Genomic DNA, 18,591 nt, shown 5'->3' on the forward strand with positions numbered 1-18,591 from the left:
ATAATTGCTTCAGGACAATAGAAGTTCATAAAACAAATGTTATATTTAGTAGGTTATTAAATTTCATTATTTGAACGGTTCGACCCAATTTGTCAAATACCATCTCACTGTCACCTGTCAATCATTTGAATATGCAAACGATGGAGTCATTGTTGAAGCATAAACCTTCTGAAAAAAATTAGACACAAGTGCAAAAGAAGGCCAAACCAGAGTCAGCAAAATTACGGTTGTATGTTGAAGATTGTATTTTATTTGTATTTACGCCCACAAGTTGCAGATCTCATCTATGATCCAAAAGAGGACCCGTGATGTTGATTTTTTTTTTTTTTTTGTGGACCAATACAAATGAAGTCTGAAAGGTTCTACTTTAATAAATCAGTCATTGATGGCATGTTTTAAGTTTTTCTTTTTTTTTTAACCCGAAAATCCTTTGCGCTGGTTCGGGGGCACTTGGGTGAAAAATATTTTACAGGGGGAACATCACTGAAAAAAAGGGCTCAGTGCCACTGCAATAGATCATAGAATGTGAGAGTGTTCTCACTCCAGCTCCAAAATCACGCCGCATCCGTCGTTCCATGATGACCAATCAAAATCCACTGCGCACGAGCAACGCGCACCCACGCTTACCTCGTCCATTTATTCCCATTGGTGGTCAAGCACTGCTGCGGTCTCCGTTGATGCAGCGTGGCATTGGATTTTACCAGGCTACATATTTATTTCAGACCAGAAAGGGAAACCGTTAGCTTTCTCAGCTTCATGGGCGAAGAAGACAAGGATCTGTTCGACCGATCTCGACGCGGAACTAACGAAGTGAAGGCAGAAAACGGCACGTCTGTGGAACTCGAACGCCAAAGGAGATATGCGGATCTGTTCGCGCAGCTGGACCTCAATAGAGATGGCAGGGTTGACATCAGCGAACTGCGAATTGGACTGGCTGCTCGAGGTTTACACCAGGGAGAGGCTGAAGAGGTGAGTCCATGACAGCTGGAACAGGCTATCGTATTCGTATTATTAGAATGTGCACACTGCGCAGTAATTTGTATGTGTGCTCAGTAGTTATTACGCAATAGTGGTTGTTATCAAAGACTGATACTTTGACAGACTTAAGGTATTGCCCATTTAGTTCATAAAGCAGCCCATTAATTTTAATATGAAGCCCTTGCAGAACCATTATTTGTTAACTGACATGGTTGGTTCAAACCAGATTTTTGGGCTATAAACTGTAACAGAAATGATAATATTAGTGCACAATGATTGTGCAATGATTAATTGATATGTCGGAGGAAATATTAAATATAACAAAATCTATGAAAGTGATATGGGGAAAACTTAACAGTAAAAATAATGGGGAGTTATATTTACTTGTTAAAACCTAACAAAATAATTCACTCAGAAATTCCAACTACTTTTTATAATATATATATTTTTTAATTTTTATCAGTTTAGAAGATGTCCTTCTTACAGTGTTGGTAGAAACATATACAACATACAAATAGAAAATAATTAAAAATTATGGGATGCTAAATGCAATTGTATGTAGGATGGAAAGTGCCAAAATTAAATGAATAAATACATCATGAAATGTTTAATTAAAATTGTCATTAATTAATTCATTAATTGTTTCATTCATTCATTATATATGGAATTTACTAAATCAGATGAATAAATTAATGCACCATTAAATAATTAAATAAAAATGCCATTCATTAAATGTTTCTTTCATTAATTAAATTACCAATGGTAATGTGTAAAAATCTATACAATTATTTCTGTATTTAATAATTTATATATTTAATTAATTATTTCATTATTTAATTAATTATTTAATGGGCCCACATTGCAGTGTTTCATGAATGAATTTTAAACTCGCCCATCAAAATATGGTGGGCAGGTCCTAACACCTGAATGATTGGGCTGCTCATCAAGTAAAGGCAAATCAATTCCAGAATAATGGCTGGAGGCCAACCGAGTGTCGAGTGAAAATACTCTGATACTCTGAGTGACGCTATTCACCTCTACATTGGTTTGAATACTCAAGCAAAACAATAAAATACGAGCCTCGGTCGCTCATTCAAGTGAGCTCAGGAAAGTCCTCCATCATCGTAGCTGTCAAGTTTGCAACCACTTCAGGCCAAAGCAATGGCTTAGACAAGATTTGAGTTCATCAGCGTTTAGCCCCACCCACTAACTATGACGGGCCTGTTTGACAGATACAATACATTCATGAAACACTGCAACCAATAAATTCATGAAACACTGCAATGCGGGACCATGAAATAATTAATTCAATACATAAATAATTAATTAACAATTATATATTTTTTTACATACAATCATTTGTTATTGAATTAATCAATTACACATTTATTTATTTAATTCAATATTTAATTAATAAATGAAACATTTAATTAATTAATGATAATTTCAATGAAACATTTCATGGCGTATTTATTTAATTTTGGCACTTTCAGTCCTCCATGCAATTGTCCCTCATAGTCAAGCATCCAATTACGAAATTACTTTCTTGGTGGTAGAAAAAAAAAATCCAGCTCAGCACCAGCCACAGTTATATGGCAATTAGTATGGTATGGTACCACACTCTAACTTTTCTTTAATGTGTGCTCCATTTTACTTTTTTGCGATAAGGAATAAGAGAACAAAGCAATATCACATCTTTTTGGTTATGTGTTTTGATTTGCTTGCAATTTCTACCCTGCAAAAAGAAACACTCCTGCCTGAGACATCGTCTTACTGTGTTGGAGGGGTTTGTGTGTCTCACTGATCATAAGAGTTTAAGTTACCAAGGTTTTTGTGCTCCTGGCAGGGTCACGCACTGCACTGCTCAGAACCTCCTATAGAGATTACCAAAAATAGGACACTGATTTGCTGATAGCTCACACCTTATGAGAGCATGTGGACTTTCTTACACTCTGGGGTTTCCCCTGGAGTTCATTTCCAATATAATGATCAGATTGGGACAATCCTAGTGTAGACTTTTATACGATCCACAGTAGTTCTTGTATGATGACATTGCTGTAAATGTGTAGTTTCATAAGGAAGGCAAAGTAGGCAATTAGTTTCAGAAGTAGCATTATTAATCATTTATTACAAGTACTTCTCCTTCTCATTTTCACAAACAACATGAGACACAGGTCACAACAGGCTGTCAACTGTGCTTCTACTCTTACTGAATTTGAGCAGCATCACCCCATATAAGTATGTTGCCAATAACAACATCCACATACAAGTCAACAGTGTAATTTAGAATGTTGGTGATGAAGTGGTGCGTCCACAATTGAAAACACAATCAAATCTTTGTGGACGCTCAGAGACGTGCTGCTATGGAACGGCAAATCGAACCAAGGCATTTCATATTGTGCAAATATGCCGGTGCGAAATATAGTGATGTGAATACATGTGACATGTAAATAGATTGCGCACAGTTAGTACCCACTTTCACGCTCAGTATTTGTGGCATTGCTTTGTTAAAACTCAAGTGAGGATAAGCGGTACAGAAGATGATTGAATGGCCTGACAGAAATTGTGAATGTTTTCAGATGAAATTCCATGTAAAATAATCTTACAGCAAAAATCATGTGTTTGTTAATTACGTTTCAATGTTGAAGGTTTTAAGCTTGCCCTTCTCTTTTGTCGCCAGGTTAAACGCCGTGTATTGGCCTTAAGGACTTTACTGGCGAAATGCCTGATTTTATTTAAAAGGAAGCATGCTGTCCCCCGACACACAATAGCCGGCTTTGAGAGGTTCTGACTTATATCAAATTAGAAAATATGATGCCCCCCACCTCCTCCATACTCTTACTTTATTTTATTTGATTTGATTTGATTTGATTTGATTTATTTATTTTTCTTTTACTTATCATATGTACATTGATGGGTGGATATATGTGTTAGGTGTATTGACTGTTTTGCCATCATGGTTCTGGGCTGTAGTAAATTTTATGCATATTTCTAAACATCTAATTGCATATCTTTTCATACTACGGTCATTACTGTTTTATTGTTATTGTTATAATTTATTTTTATTTATTTATTATTTACTTATATTCTGACATATGGATATGCTGTATTTGTGTGTGGTGTGAATCGACGTCGCTAACAGTTTGTTAGAGTTTCGAAACAAGTTGTTTATACTTGTCTTCTTTTTCTTCTATAATGCCAATATTATCCTTCCGCGTAAGGACATACTTTGGTTGTACTATTTTATGGCATTGTGACGGTTGGAAAGGATTAGAAAGATTTATACAAAAAGTAGTCTGCGCTTGATGTAGAGTAATTTTCGTGCCGGGGCAATTGTCTAGTTCAGTGTTTGTGAATTTGATAGATACTTTATACGCCTCACTGAGCATTACTTATGCACCCTTCAGCGCTTCTTACAATTTGATGACAAAAAGTGGACAAAACTTTTGCCTGGCTAAAAAGTCTATTTTGTAGCTCAGGTGGTGTAATGTGATATTGCAGATTGGGTGCTCCGTGGACATGCGCACTACGTAGATCACATGTTATTTTCTTCATAATATGACACCAGAGTGGGACAATCGCTCTGAACCATTGGAGAAATAATTTCCTTCAATGAACGATAATCATTATCATCTTAAAAATATTTTAATAGCAACCCGGTCACGATTGATGATGATGATGAGGCTTTAAAATCCCTCTTGCATACATATCTTTGAAACAAAGCTGTGGTCTACCTATTGGGCATTTTCTATAGTTGCAAGTTCTCCTTAAAGGAGGTCTTTGGGGTAGAGACATGGCCAAGCCAACACATACGTCTGTTTCAGCAGCATGTTCATGCTGGTGCATCCTGCTTTTTTCATGACAGGTTTGTTTGTGAACGTTTCCTGGTTGACATTCAGCATGCGTCACAGAAATGTAAAATGTGACCCTACATAACAAAGAACTATATAAGTAGCTTATTTAGTGAGCTGCCTAGTTCCAAAAATGCGTTTGGGAATAAGCCATTCTGAATTTTTCCCTATTTTGATGCAATAGTTTGGTGATGTGTCAATTGCATGCGCCACTTGAACTGATCCCCGCTGAAATTGATAAGGTGATTCTGCGGCTTAGTGATGAAGTGCTGACCCCACGAGTGAAAAGACCCCACTTTGCTTTTCTTTTTTTCTTTTTTTTTAAGTCAAGCTCACCAAGAAGTCAGACTCTTGCAATACACAATACATTGCTAAAGACACCAATCTTTTTCATTGTCAATAAAATGTATTGTTTCCTTTAAATCCGTGGACCAAATTGTTTTTTTTTTTTGGTGTTTTTTTTTTTTGAGCCATGTTCCTGTTTCACGTGAAGCAATATTTTGTTGGACCGTCAATGAAACAACAATTAAAAATACAACTCACCATTCTGCTGAATATAATTGATGTAATACAGTGGATCTCAAATATTGGGACGGACCCCCTTGGGGTGGCCCGGTGCGATGTTCAGGGGAACCTGGGGAACAATCTGTTTTTCCGCTGTACTACAATAAAGTGTAATTGCACATCCACTCCAGTAGTTGGCAGTGGCGTGCTCCTTGCCCATTGTGCGCAGCGAGTATTAACTCTACGGTTTAGGGGTTTTTTTTCCAACGAAAATGTTATTATTTATAGTTGCGCCGGAGAATGGGTTGTGGGATGGGGGCGCAAATCATTTTGTTCTTGCTAGGGGTGGTTTATCAGAAAATAATGGAGAAGCACTGATGTAGTTAGAGGCAGCTCTGTGCTTGTTTAACTTCAGCGAGCTTGTGTCATTTTGGGGTAGTGGGCGATGAAATGTGTTACTTATTTCCAATCCACTCCGTAATTTTTTCGGTCGTCGTCATTGCAGAAAATCCTGGAGAACCATTGTTTGAAATGGTTGTGTCACACACACACCGATGTATAATTTTTTTTTTTACTTTTGTAATGTCACATCAAAGTTAACATCTGAAAAAAACTTATGGTAAAATTCTTGCATTTTAAGTTTTTTTTTTTTTTTTAATTAGCTCTTTCTCCATTTGCTTTTCAATAGAGGAGAAATTAAGTTTTCCACTAGGGAAGATGGACTTTTATGGAAAGACAGTATCTTCCTCTCTCCTCTTCACGCCACCTGTGTTTATCTGTTGTACTCTTCACCATGTCACCTCTTTGCTGTCTGCCCACCACACCCTGTGTACAATTTACATAAGCAGTTCCTGTGCAGCAAAGTGCATCCTCGTATATTTTCAATGACCAAAATTCCTGACAGCTTTCAATCTGCACCCACAGATAGTCCTGGAAAGTGACATCAACCATGATGGCTTGCTGGACTTCCAAGAGTTCTCTCAGTACATGCAGGCTCATGAGAAGAGGCTCTGGCTCATGTTTCACAAACTTGATCGGAACAATGACGGTACTGACCTATGAAACCCAAGTCCACACACACCCCCACGCACGCACAAACACACATGCACACACCCAAGCCTTCATTTTCCAGCTGTCTAAATAAAGTACTTACTAAAATTAACTTGCTGTTAGTAAACAGTGCTTGGTGGCTTAGCTTCTCTCGGCTTCACACCTTCATAATTTGTGATGATTTGAGTATATTATACAAATAATACTATTTTTTATTTTAGATAATAGATTACATTATTATTTTTTTGAAAAGTACGTCCCAAGGGAAAGTTAAACATAAAAAACAAACGTAAAGTTTACTTAATTTAGTCACTGTAAAATATTGCAAATATGAATCACATTTTTCAAACATGCAGTTTGTTTGTGTGTTTGTTTTGTTTTTTGTTTTTTTAGGTAAAATTGATGTGGGAGAGATCCAGCATTTGCTGCACAAGCTTGGAGTTGAGGTCACCAAGGAGCAAGCCTCCAGAATACTGCAGAGGTAGAACTACAAAGAAAAAAAAATCACATGCCTCGTTTCTATCTTTTGTAGTGGCACCAACTGTAATTTAACCATTATTATTTTACATGAGGATAAGCGATTTGTATAACGGCTAGATGGATTATTCTCAGTATCGGAAACAAACCTGTCATAAAATTTACACATAACATTTTTGGTTTTGAGAAAGCACCACAGTGGTTTGAAACTTAAAGGGAAGTCAACCCCCCAAAAATGATTTGCAATAAAATGATCTATTCGCCTTGACTAAACCATTCTGATAAATATTGCGTTTGCGGAATATGAGTTAAGAAGTACCACCTGTTTTAAACCATCCCTTTATTTTGTCACTTCTGTCGCCTAAAAATGTCATCACCGTTGCTTAGGGCTCAGGTAACAACCAATCACGAATCCCCTGTTTTCTGAAGCTGAGCCATTATTGTTTGTTAGCTGAGTCCTGAGTAACGGTGATGTCATTTTCAGTTGACAGATGTGATCACATTTTGTATTCATTGCACAGTTATTGCTGATTATAAGACTCTTTGTACTATGAGCAAATGTTAAATAAAGTTTATAAAAAACGAAAATGGCCGCCCCCTGAGATGCCATGTGTTACTTCGTAACTCATATTCTGCTAACGCAATATCAATCAGAATGCCATGTTTCAACGGCATAGAACATATTCATGTGCAGCAAATTTAAGATCGTAAGTCCAATTTAAGTTAAATATAACTGAAGTGTAGGCAGTGAAAATTTTGGAATGTGGGCAGAAAGAAAGAATCACTTTGAGAATCACTGGTTTATAAAATAATTTTCATTCTGGGATGATTATGGAATGTTTTTAGTCCTACATCAACTTGATTTGTCAAAATATGGAACTTCAATTCCTACAGCGGAATGATGCAGTTCTTGCAACATTTATGAGTCCTAGCAGGATCTGTGTTGCTGCTTGCTAACATGAATATTATAATTTATAGCAACTTTATTTATCAGCCAATTGCAGATTTTAAAGTACCTAACCATTGTCAAAGTAATACTACATGAAGCATGACAGTGATCTAATATACAATATTGCCTATCTGAAATGTAATTATTGTTTAATGACCATCTACAACAAGTTTATCAATTTCCCAGTATGGACAGGGATGGCACCATGACCATTGACTGGAAAGAATGGCGAGATCACTTCCTGTTCAATCCTTTCCACAACATGGAAGAGATTGTCCACTACTGGAAGCACTCCCATGTGAGTAATAAAATTCATGTGATTTTGTTAAAAACTTCATTCAAAAAATCATCTGAATGCGTCATGTCTGTACTTTGTGGCTGAGTCGCTATGGTTGCGAAACCCTTCTCTGTGTAACCTCTAATTCGTAGCAATGGTTTTGTAGGAGCTCTTCAAATTCAGAGCTATTTAGATTTATTTTTTTGATTGTTGGGTGTTATACTCTTATTTCAAAGGCTTGGAAGAAACACCACCCTAACCCTAAACAAACGTGATGCATGGACTTTTTTTGTAAAGCTGTCGCGCTTAAAGACCGTTCACAACCTGTGGAGGCCATGAATCTAGATGACTGTGTGCTCACACTAGAATTACAAAGAAAGATGCAACTGTAGATTTTGGCCCACATCTATTGTATCATTTCACAGTTTGGCCTCATTAGTTTGAGTGGATTTCTTGTAGAAGGAACATGTGACCATCAGACAAGTAGAAGACAGAATTTGTTGTCTGTTTCTGTAACCAATCCCTGCTTCAAGAAAAATGTCTTTTGACGTCTTGAGACTACCCATATATTTGGAAAATTTGACCTTAACAATCGACATGGAAAGATGAGTTGAGATTATTCGGATATTTTCGCATACTTGTACTTGTTAGAGGTGTAACCAACAGTAAAACCAAAGTTAGCAATTGTGAAGCTGAGAGAAGATGGATAATCAATCCGACGCATTGCACAAACATTGGAATATCTCAGTGAAGAGATCACTGGTGTACTAGGTATTAATCATACAATTGGAAGACTCAGCAAACAGAGCTGATCACATGCAGAGTACCTTTGTGAAGCTCTTCCTAGCTCAGCCTCTTTACCATTCAAGCCTTGACGCCGCATGAATATATACTGTAGAATGAGTCTATGGCATTGATGCAAACTTAGCACAGCGTACTGTACCCCAAATTAATGATGAAATTCATTAATCTCAAAACTATTGGAAGATGTTTGACATTGGGGAACATTTGACGGTGCCAGATGAGTTCTCAGAGAAGGAACGGCGATCCGGCCTGGTATGGAGGCAGCTGGTTGCAGGAGCAATGGCAGGTGCTGTGTCCAGGACAGGAACTGCTCCTTTGGATCGCCTGAAAGTTTTCCTGCAGGTGAGTCCTTTGGATTTAATTTGACCAATAGAAAATGTATTTTCCATAAGGCCCTGACATATAATTTAGTTGTGTGTTTCAAATAGTCACAATCCATTTGTGTCCCACACGGGTTTGTTTAACTTTTGTCCACCAACTCTACAGATGCAAATGTTTTTCCCATATGCAGTGAATGCAGTATGGAATTGTGACATATTCCCATTTTGTCTGTTTGTTACATTTGTCGTCATAACGTATGACACTATAGTTTAACAATTTCTAAGCAGCTACTTTCATATGCTTTCAATGGCTTAATACACAGTAAAAAATGGGGAGTGATATTTGCTTGAAAAGAACTTTACTATGTAAAATGTAAAGTTTTTTCACTCAGACATTCTAAGTAAATTTTACATGAAGAGTTTATGAGTAAATTTCACTAATGTATTGAATTAAAAAAGCCACTCAAGGACAGTTAGATTTTAGTTTTTCACATAGCTCTTTTCACACACAATGTTACTCAATGTGATAGAGGACTGAACCAACAATCTCCAGATTTGGAGAGGGCTGCTCTACACCTGAGTTGTAGCTCTGCAACTTGGGTTGAGTATATTGCTGGTATCTCCAAAATGAGGCCAAAAACTATGTTGCTTTGGAGGTAGGATTCCGAGGTTTGCACCTGACACCAATAATATATTAACGGACCATAGCAGTGGCTTAGCTCAGGTGTAGCGTGACCGTCGTCTCCCAATCTTGAGGCAATTTTTCTCGTTTGCCCATTTGGCTGTGACCACATCACATGCCCGAGTGCAACCGAACGCTTTTTTAAAAATCGCCTCAAAAATGGACGTCCGACCGGGGCGCCCCCAGATGGAGTGCTCAGCTCTACTATTTACAACAGAAATATGAAAATTCCTCATTTCCCATCACTTGAAAAAAAATCTACTTCAAAAACAGTAGATACTTTATCCACCTAAAGTTATCTAAATGAGTACATGTGCATATCTTAGGGTCTTCCTCATGTTCTCAAGAGAGAATAAAGCACACACAGGAGGGAGTCATTCATGAGGGAGTCTGCTCTCCAATTTAGCACAGATTATAATAAGACTGCTGGCCTGGTTTGTGCTTGTGTGTCAAGGTACACGGTTCTGTGTCTCATGGGACAAATTTGTGGTCGGGGCTGAGAGGGATGATCCAAGAAGGAGGTGTCTTTTCACTCTGGAGGGGAAATGGCATCAATGTCCTCAAGATTGCCCCAGAATCTGCAATTAAATTTATGGCCTATGAACAGGTCAGTGTCAAGAAGTCAACAACTAACAGCTGTACAACAAAGGATTTTTTTTGGTCTGTCATTCTATAAATGAATTAGGAATCATCGATGTAGCATTTTTATACACACCTAAGTCTTTTTTGTGGAGCAAATTAATATTTTGTTCTTAATTACAATGTCATATCTGCGCTCGGTCTCTTTTGCTTTCTTCTTACTCTTCTTTAGATCAAGTGGCTGATCCGTGGCAGCAGAGAGGGGGGGAGTTTAAGAGTACAAGAAAGATTCCTAGCTGGTTCTTTGGCAGGGGCTACTGCTCAGACCATCATCTACCCCATGGAGGTCAAAACATGAAACCTTTAATATATTTGTTTTTGTGCTTATTGAGTAGACATGCAAAAGGGATTCCACACAATTGATTTAAAATTAATTGTCAATACATCCATGAATCATTTTTGGGGAATAATTGCAACAAATCTGTTTTCATGTCATAGTGTCATGGAAAACCAATTGGGCCAAACACTTTGTAGCGGTGTACTTCTGCAGTGCTGTAAAACAAAGTATTTGTCCTCTTCTCATATTCTTTTTTTTTTTGGATGCTTTAAATTGTCCCTAGGTATGATTGTGAGCGCGAATGGTTGTCTGTGTGTGCCCTGTGATTGGTTGGCAACCAGTTCAGTTTGTTGCCCGCCTACTGCCTGTCATGACCCGTGTCGGTCATGGCAGGGGTTTGTTGTTGTTTTCGCGTCTCCCATGCCTTTTTGTTGTTGTTTTTGGTTTCTGTCAGCTGAGTAGGGGCGTTTCCCCTCAGCACTTCGTTCCACACCAGCCACGCACCTGTTCCCCGTTACCGTCACACACCTGATCCCCATCTGCTCACTTAATGACTGGACTATTTGAACACCTCATCCCGACAGCTCAGCGTCGGGACATTGCTCCATTTGGACTGTCACGACCGCTCCCTGATCTCGTTCACGCTCATGTTCTCGCTCTCGCTTCGCTCCCGCTCTCGCTTCGCTCCCGCTCTCGCTTCGCTCCCGCTCCCGCTCTCGCTTCGCTCCCGCTCTCGCTTCGCTCCCGCTCTCGCTTCGCTCTCGCTCTTGCTCCCGCTCTTGCTCCCGCTCTTGCTCCCGCTCTTGCTCCCGCTCCCGCTCTTGCTCCCGCTCTTGCTCCCGCTCTTGTCCCTAGTTTTTGTCACTGTCTATGTTCCTCGGTTTTTGTTCTGTTTAGTCACGTTTAGTTCGACTTTGTTATTTTGCACCCTGCCACATTTGTTTGTCCTAGTACCTTGTTTGCCTTTTGGTTTTGTTTTGTAAATAAATTCCCTTTAAGTTACCCTTATCCCTGCTTCCTCGCATTTTGGGTCCACCCCCCTCCTCGCCGACCGGCGACCCTGACACTGCCCGATGACAGCTGGGATAGGCTCCAGCACGCATGCGACCCTCGTGAGGAGAAGCAGCTCAGATAATGGATGGATGGATGGATGGATGAAGTACGGACTTTGACTTGACCACTTCAAAACCGTTCTTTTTTGTGTATGTGTGTGCTTTACGCCATTCATTAGTTAACTTGCTGCTGTGTCTCGTCCAGCGGTGGAATCAAAGTGCACTTGAGCTTGAGTTCACAAACTCAATGCCGAACATTTTCCCTCAGGATGTTGCGGTTGAGAGTAAAATTCATCTCCATCAATCGCAGCAAATTATCCATGTCCTGAAGGAGAAAAAAAGCTGATTGAAATACTCTCTTTTTAGTCTTTTCATCTTTTGCATTCTCTTGAATTTCTTTTGATCGTGACCTTTTTATGCATCTTTTTTTTGTATTATTTCATTTGGTCAGACATGTTCTACAGGTGATTTCTTGATTGGGCACGTCTGGAGGAAAAATGAACTCAGCTTTCCCAAAAATATGAAAAGTTCATTTGCGATCTAACAAGTTATTGTTCATACGGGCCCAGGTAGCATTAATTAGTTTTTTTCCTGGGTAAATTACATTTGTGATGGTCGATATGCTTTTTGCACAGTGCATTTTTAGCGGTCATGAGTCAGATAACTTTCAGAAAAAGGTAAAACAATTTCAGCAAAATTTGGAATAATAAAAGCTCCAACACTTGACTTTGTTAAAATGCATATGAGTGGATGGTCATTAATCAGTTTTTGTAATTTGAAACATATAAAAGCTTTTTTTTAGATTTAAAAAAATAAAAAGTTTGTTTTGTTTATCTGTTGCATTCTTACAAAAAGTGCAGGGCTTTCCCAGGCTCAGCAGCATATCTTGTAAATTTGAATGAAAACAATTAAATATCTCCTTGAATTTTGCCACGGTAAAAGTTTTCCAAAAATTGAATATGACTGAAATATTCATCCTTTACGCATCACTTATCTTTGGAATGAATTTAAAAAAACAAAAGTGCTCTCCACCACACAAATGATTCATTAACACGGCGATGTCTTCTCTCAGTTGCTTTTATCGGATTTTCGGGCAACTGTCTCTGCCATACAGGCTTTCTGTGGCGGCAAAAGTAGTGGCTTTTACTTGCAGTGCTTTGCTGTCAACTTCTGTACCATCTTATCATGTGGCTTACACATGTACGCACAAGCGCACACATGCAATCACTTACTCACTTCTTTCAAATCAATATTATCGGAGGCGGGCATTGTCAATCCGTCACTAAATTCCCATCAGTATTTCAAGCTGACCCACGTGGGCCAAGTAGTCAGTGACAGCCAATCGGCGTTGAGAACATACATTTCTCATTACCTGCAGGCGACGCACAAGCTGACACTCAGCCAAATAAAGGCAAAAAAATAAAAACAACAGACACACACACATACACAGTGTGGTGATTGGTGAAATAAAAACAATATAGAACACACGTCATTGAAGTCTACAACATTGTTTTAATTACTTTATTTGGCTGTGTGGCAGGTGTGCGGCACCTGCGTGTGACATGGTACCAGTAAGTCCATTCTCTTTGGCTGACTCGAATCGAGAGGGTGGGCCTTGAATATTTACGAGAACTTAGATGGACTAAAGCACTGAAAAATTCACACCTCTGGTTATAAGGAATCCAATTGGCAATTTATTTGACGTGTTTCGCAAACTGAAAAATAATGTTCCAGCTAATATTTCGCTGCTAAGTTGACTAGCTAACGTAATCTAATAATATTTAACGTATACACACTGCATAATAACGTGACTTACCCGTGAATCCATTTTGTTATTTTGAAAACTAAAAGATGTCTGTGGAGTTTTCAGGAGATTTTGATAATCGAATAAGAACTTTGAGGGCAAATACTCACTGCACTGTGTCAAGATTAACATTTTACTAATATGGTTCATCACCATGGAGTTAAGCATTATTTTCTTAACCCATGTTTTTTTTTCTTTTTTTTTTCTCCGTCCGGTAGGTGCTTAAAACCCGTCTCACATTAAGGACAACAGGACAATACTCTGGTATGGCAGATTGTGCCAGACAGATCCTGAGAAGGGAGGGAGTCCGGGCTTTTTACAGGGGCTACCTGCCAAATACAATTGGCATTATCCCCTACGCTGGTATCGACTTAGCTGTGTATGAGGTTCGTGCATATGAGTCATCAATGAATCTAAGGTCAACCTATATCTTGAATAAGGTGGAAAGTCCAAAGTCAAATTCCCCTAAGGGCACCAATTTGGAGTGCAACCAAACTTTTAAAGCTCATTGACTTACAGTAAGCACAGAAGATACTGGAATAAAATACATTTTAGATAAAGATAGGGTTTTTTTAAATGTTTTCTGTGATGCAGTCATTCTAGGGTCTCTGCCCAGGCTGGTCAGTAAATAATGGATGGCAAGTGACAGTAATTCAACCAAAAAAGAAGAACCAAAAATGAGTACAGTGGCACTTTGTACATTGACTGTCCCAATTTACAAGTTTTACAAGATAGAAGCCATTGCTGGGTTGGAATGTTTGTCTTGTGTTTAAGATTAGAAGGACAGAAAAGAAGGAGCAGTTGGAGAGCCACAGTTGTCTAATATTTTTCTTGACTTTGCCCAAAGTCAGCTGGGATAAGCTCCAGCAACCCCCTACAACACTGTATAGCTTTAGCGGTGTTGAAGATGACACAGGACACTTTGCTCAGGTAGACTTGGGCGTAACGGTGGCATTGGCGCTGTTGTGCGCTATTGTAGGATGAAAATAGTATTTTCCCGGCAAATGGTGGCGGCTCCCTCATTTGCATTAAAATCAGGGCAGTCGCAGTTTCCTCTGGCTCTGTATTACGGAAACGGAAATAGAGGCATTAGTGTCCTTGCATGACATTGGAAGGTAAACTGCAAAGTCACCCTTTTGCGGATGATGTAGTGTGTTAATTGGGGCACTCACAATGTGTGTATCCATGTGTGAAAGCCCTACTGTTAAGATGTTACTGAAAATTGACCCTGAAACTTGAAATTGTGTGCACGGTGGCCTCACAGTGCAGAGGTCATGGGTTACATTCCTGCTCCGGCTTTCCTATATGCAGTATGAATGTTCTCACCGTGCCTGCGTGGGTTTCCTCCGGGTACTCCGGTGTCCTCCCACATTCCAAAAACATGCATGACAGGTTGATTGGACACGCTAAATAAGCCCCTAGATGTGAGAGTGAGTCCAGATGGTTGTTTGTCCATGTATGCCCTGCGATTGGCTGGCAACCAGTTCAGGGTGTACCCCCGCCAACTGCCCGAAGACAGTTGGGATAGGCTCCAGCGCCCTCCGCGACCCTTGTGAAGAGAAGCGGTACAGATAATGGATTGATATAACATAATTGTTTCCTAGCATTTGAATTATACTTGGCAGACCAATCATGCTTGTAGGGAAATTACGCTTCACCATAGGACTTATTTCGCCAACGTGATCAAGTGCCTCAGTGGCGTAAAGATGGACTTAGCCTCTACAATGGTGTTTAACTTTGGAGTTTCCACTGTAAAATGTTTTATTGCAGTTATAGTTTTATTTGAATGCACATTTGTCATTCTCCAATTCCCTTGGATATCATCTTAACCTTCTTTATTTGTCCTTTTTTTCCAGACTCTTAAGAATGCCTGGCTTCAGAGGTACTGTCGAGACTCTGCAGATCCAGGTGTTTTGGTCCTTCTGGGCTGTGGTACTGTTTCCAGCACCTGTGGGCAGCTAGCATCATATCCACTTGCTCTCATTCGAACACGAATGCAAGCGCAAGGTGAGACGTGCTGCAGATTCTGATGACGCAAATGTGTGTACTTGACAAGCGAGACTGTGACGGATATCGTTCCGCTTCTTTCAGCCAGCATGGAGGGTAACCCAAAACTGACCATGTTGGGTCAGTTCAAATACATCTTATCCAATGAAGGTGTGTTTGGTCTGTACCGTGGCATAACACCCAATTTTCTCAAAGTCATTCCTGCTGTTAGTATCTCCTACGTGGTGTATGAGCACATGAAGAAATTTCTTGGGGTCGGATACTAGACAAGGATGATGAGTGAGGATGCCCAAACTAAAAAGGATGAAGAAAACACAGACTTAAGTTATGAGACAAAGGAGGTGAGAGCTAGGTTGTCTCTCACTGAAACTAAACATCTGAAAAAATAGTGCACGTTTCATGAATTTTCTGTTTCTGACTTTTTCAACCAAACCGTAAACGTTATTTTATTTATTGTTTTGCATTGCTGCTCATGGCTACATTCTCCAAAAATACAAATAAAATAAAACCAGCATGATTACAGGGTAGCATGTCTTAAGAATGTACAAGATGTTGTTTTTTTTAGTTGTCTTTTAAAAGTATTTCATTATCCCCGGTTTCTGTATTTTAAGCTTTAACGATGCAAGTTTGATATTTTTTAAACAATGAAATGTTGGTCAGACGCTTTCCGCTGTATTCACAGCTGCACCATATTTTGTACTACCATGAAGAAAGTTGTGTGTATTATGAAATATTGACAGAGACATAACTTGTCATCTCAAATCAATCTGGTTTGACTTGTACTATATAGTCATTTACTATCATACAGAGCTATTTTCAATAGTTTGTTCGTTTCATGAAGCTTTTGACACAAAAATGTGGAAAAATATATATATTTATCATCTTATTAAGATATTTCCGAAGCAACTGCATCAGGTGTGCTGATACATTCTCACCTGAAAAGAATGTTCTCTTAAATTTCCTTGCATTTGATGTAACACATATAACACCCTCTCCATTGCTATTGTTACTTTCTATTTTACCAGCTTACTTGAAATGATGAATGCTTGTCTCCAGTGGGGCCTTTCACGTATGTGTAAAGCAAGAATGCATGTTGTTGTTGTGGGTCAGCTAGTTTAGGTGAGTCCGAATAATATATTCCATATATTTTAAATACAAAACACGAGTGTTTGATTGCGTGTCTGTATACATGCTAGTTTATAACGGCTGCAATTACTGCTAAGTAGAACCTCAAAGGTTGAACCCAACTCACTGGTTCCATTACAAGTAAACTGATTTGGTACCTTTATTAAATACAATGCTTTATCATTTAACATTCTTAACTGTTAGAAAAATCTAAATACAAATTCAAACTACTGTAGTTTCCGGACTGTAAGCCACTACTTTTTTCCTAGATTTCGAACGATGCGGCTAATACAACAGTGTGGCTTTTCTCTGGATTGTTCTTTCACCGGTAGGGGCGCTCTATAGTTCAGAAAATACACTTAATAAATCTCGATTTTCTTTTCTCTTGGGTCTGTTCTGTTTTAATTAGCAAAGTTGTTGCCGTGTTAAAAGGCACGGTCTGTTTATGTACCTTTAAGTGCATTCACAGTAAAAAATTGTTCTGTACATGCAGTAAACAACACATTTTTTCCAACATAGAAAACTGCAACTTAAAGCCTGGTGCGGCTTGTATATGTTAATTTTTTAATTTTTTAAATTTTTTATTTCTTCAAAAAGGAGTTGGTGCGGTTTCTTTACGGGTGCGCCTTATAGTCCGGAAAATATGGTACAGTACTGGGAAATTGAAATAAGAGTAAGTAAAACTACTCATACATTAAAGAAGCTTGCTAAAAACATAGTGAGACAGGGTGGTGCTCTATATTTCACTTTAAACGCATCCATGATGGGAATTTTATTTTACCGTACTCAATAATTGGGTTTGTTTACTTTACTCAGGGGCATGTAAAAATGTGTGACATTTTAGATATGCTCTTTACAAAAATGTTTTAAATTCAATACCTAATTTGAATCCCCTATAATTTGGATTAACTACAACAAACATGTTAACATGTAAAAACAGCATTCGGATTCGCAGCTTGTGGAACTAATAAAGGATTGCATTCTTACAGATTGTGTCGTCTTATTTGTTGCGTCATTACAGTCGACAGCTTTTAGATCACAAATTGCTTAATACAAAACTACTACATTAAATGCAATCTATTTGCTTTATATGTACTTGTACTTACTTTGCCGAACGACAATAAAATTTGATCTGTAATATTTGAATGCATGATGACTTATTATAATTTGCAGGTTTACCATATGAATTTGCACATCATGTAATTTCATATATCAGGTATTAATTATTAGGTGGCACATTGGCCGACTGGTTAGCACGTCCACCTCACAGTGTAGAGGTCAAGGGTTTGGTTCCGGTTCAATCCTTCCTGTGTGGAATTTGCATTTTCTCCTCGTGCCTGTGTGGGTTTTCTCCAGGTACACGTTCCAAAAATGCATCTACCATGCATGTTTTGTTAATAGAACACTCTAAATACTCCATAAGTGTGGTTGTGAATGGTTGTTTCTCTATTTGTGCTCTTTGATTGGCTGGCGGCCAGTTCAAGGTGTACCTCGCCTATTGCCCAAAGACTGATACAAGCCCCATCACGTCCGCCACCCTTGTGAGGATAAGCAATTCAAAAACTGGTTAATTAATGAATGTATAACAGTTTGCTGCTTAAGTGAATTAATAATTATATATATATATATATATATATATATATATATATATATATACACACACAAAAAAAATGAAATTTACAAGTAACAAGCAATCTTTTTCTTAGCTGTCCAGTATTCACAGTTGGTGTCTTGAACACATTGAAAAGCTTCATAAGCTTTTTCTTTAATCTTTTCATTTTAATCCAAGAGAGAT

The 18,591-nt window shown here is 38.5% G+C and overlaps 1 protein-coding gene across 2 annotated transcripts; it reads left to right on the forward strand.

Moving 5' to 3' along the window:
- Window positions 1–628: 628 nt before the first annotated feature.
- On the forward strand, window positions 629–17,784 carry LOC148323008 (mitochondrial adenyl nucleotide antiporter SLC25A23-like). 2 transcript variants are annotated; one of them, XM_088317366.1, is made up of 10 exons: window positions 629–969; window positions 6,258–6,381; window positions 6,777–6,864; window positions 7,996–8,107; window positions 9,074–9,232; window positions 10,347–10,499; window positions 10,704–10,817; window positions 13,883–14,050; window positions 15,521–15,671; window positions 15,756–17,784. In XM_088317366.1, the coding sequence occupies exons 1-10, from the start codon at window positions 757–759 to the stop codon at window positions 15,935–15,937; spliced, it is 1,464 nt and encodes a 487-aa protein (XP_088173492.1). In that variant the 5' UTR covers window positions 629–756; the 3' UTR covers window positions 15,938–17,784. The 2 variants fall into 2 exon arrangements, with proteins under 2 accessions (XP_088173492.1, XP_088173493.1); XM_088317367.1 differs by lacking the exon at window positions 9,074–9,232.
- Window positions 17,785–18,591: the final 807 nt, after the last annotated feature.

Source organism: Idiotropiscis lumnitzeri, chromosome 15, assembly GCF_059441095.1.
Source record: "Idiotropiscis lumnitzeri isolate Australia: NSW breed Sydney's pygmy pipehorse chromosome 15, RoL_Ilum_1.0, whole genome shotgun sequence".
In the NCBI taxonomy this organism is placed as follows: domain Eukaryota; kingdom Metazoa; phylum Chordata; class Actinopteri; order Syngnathiformes; family Syngnathidae; genus Idiotropiscis; species Idiotropiscis lumnitzeri.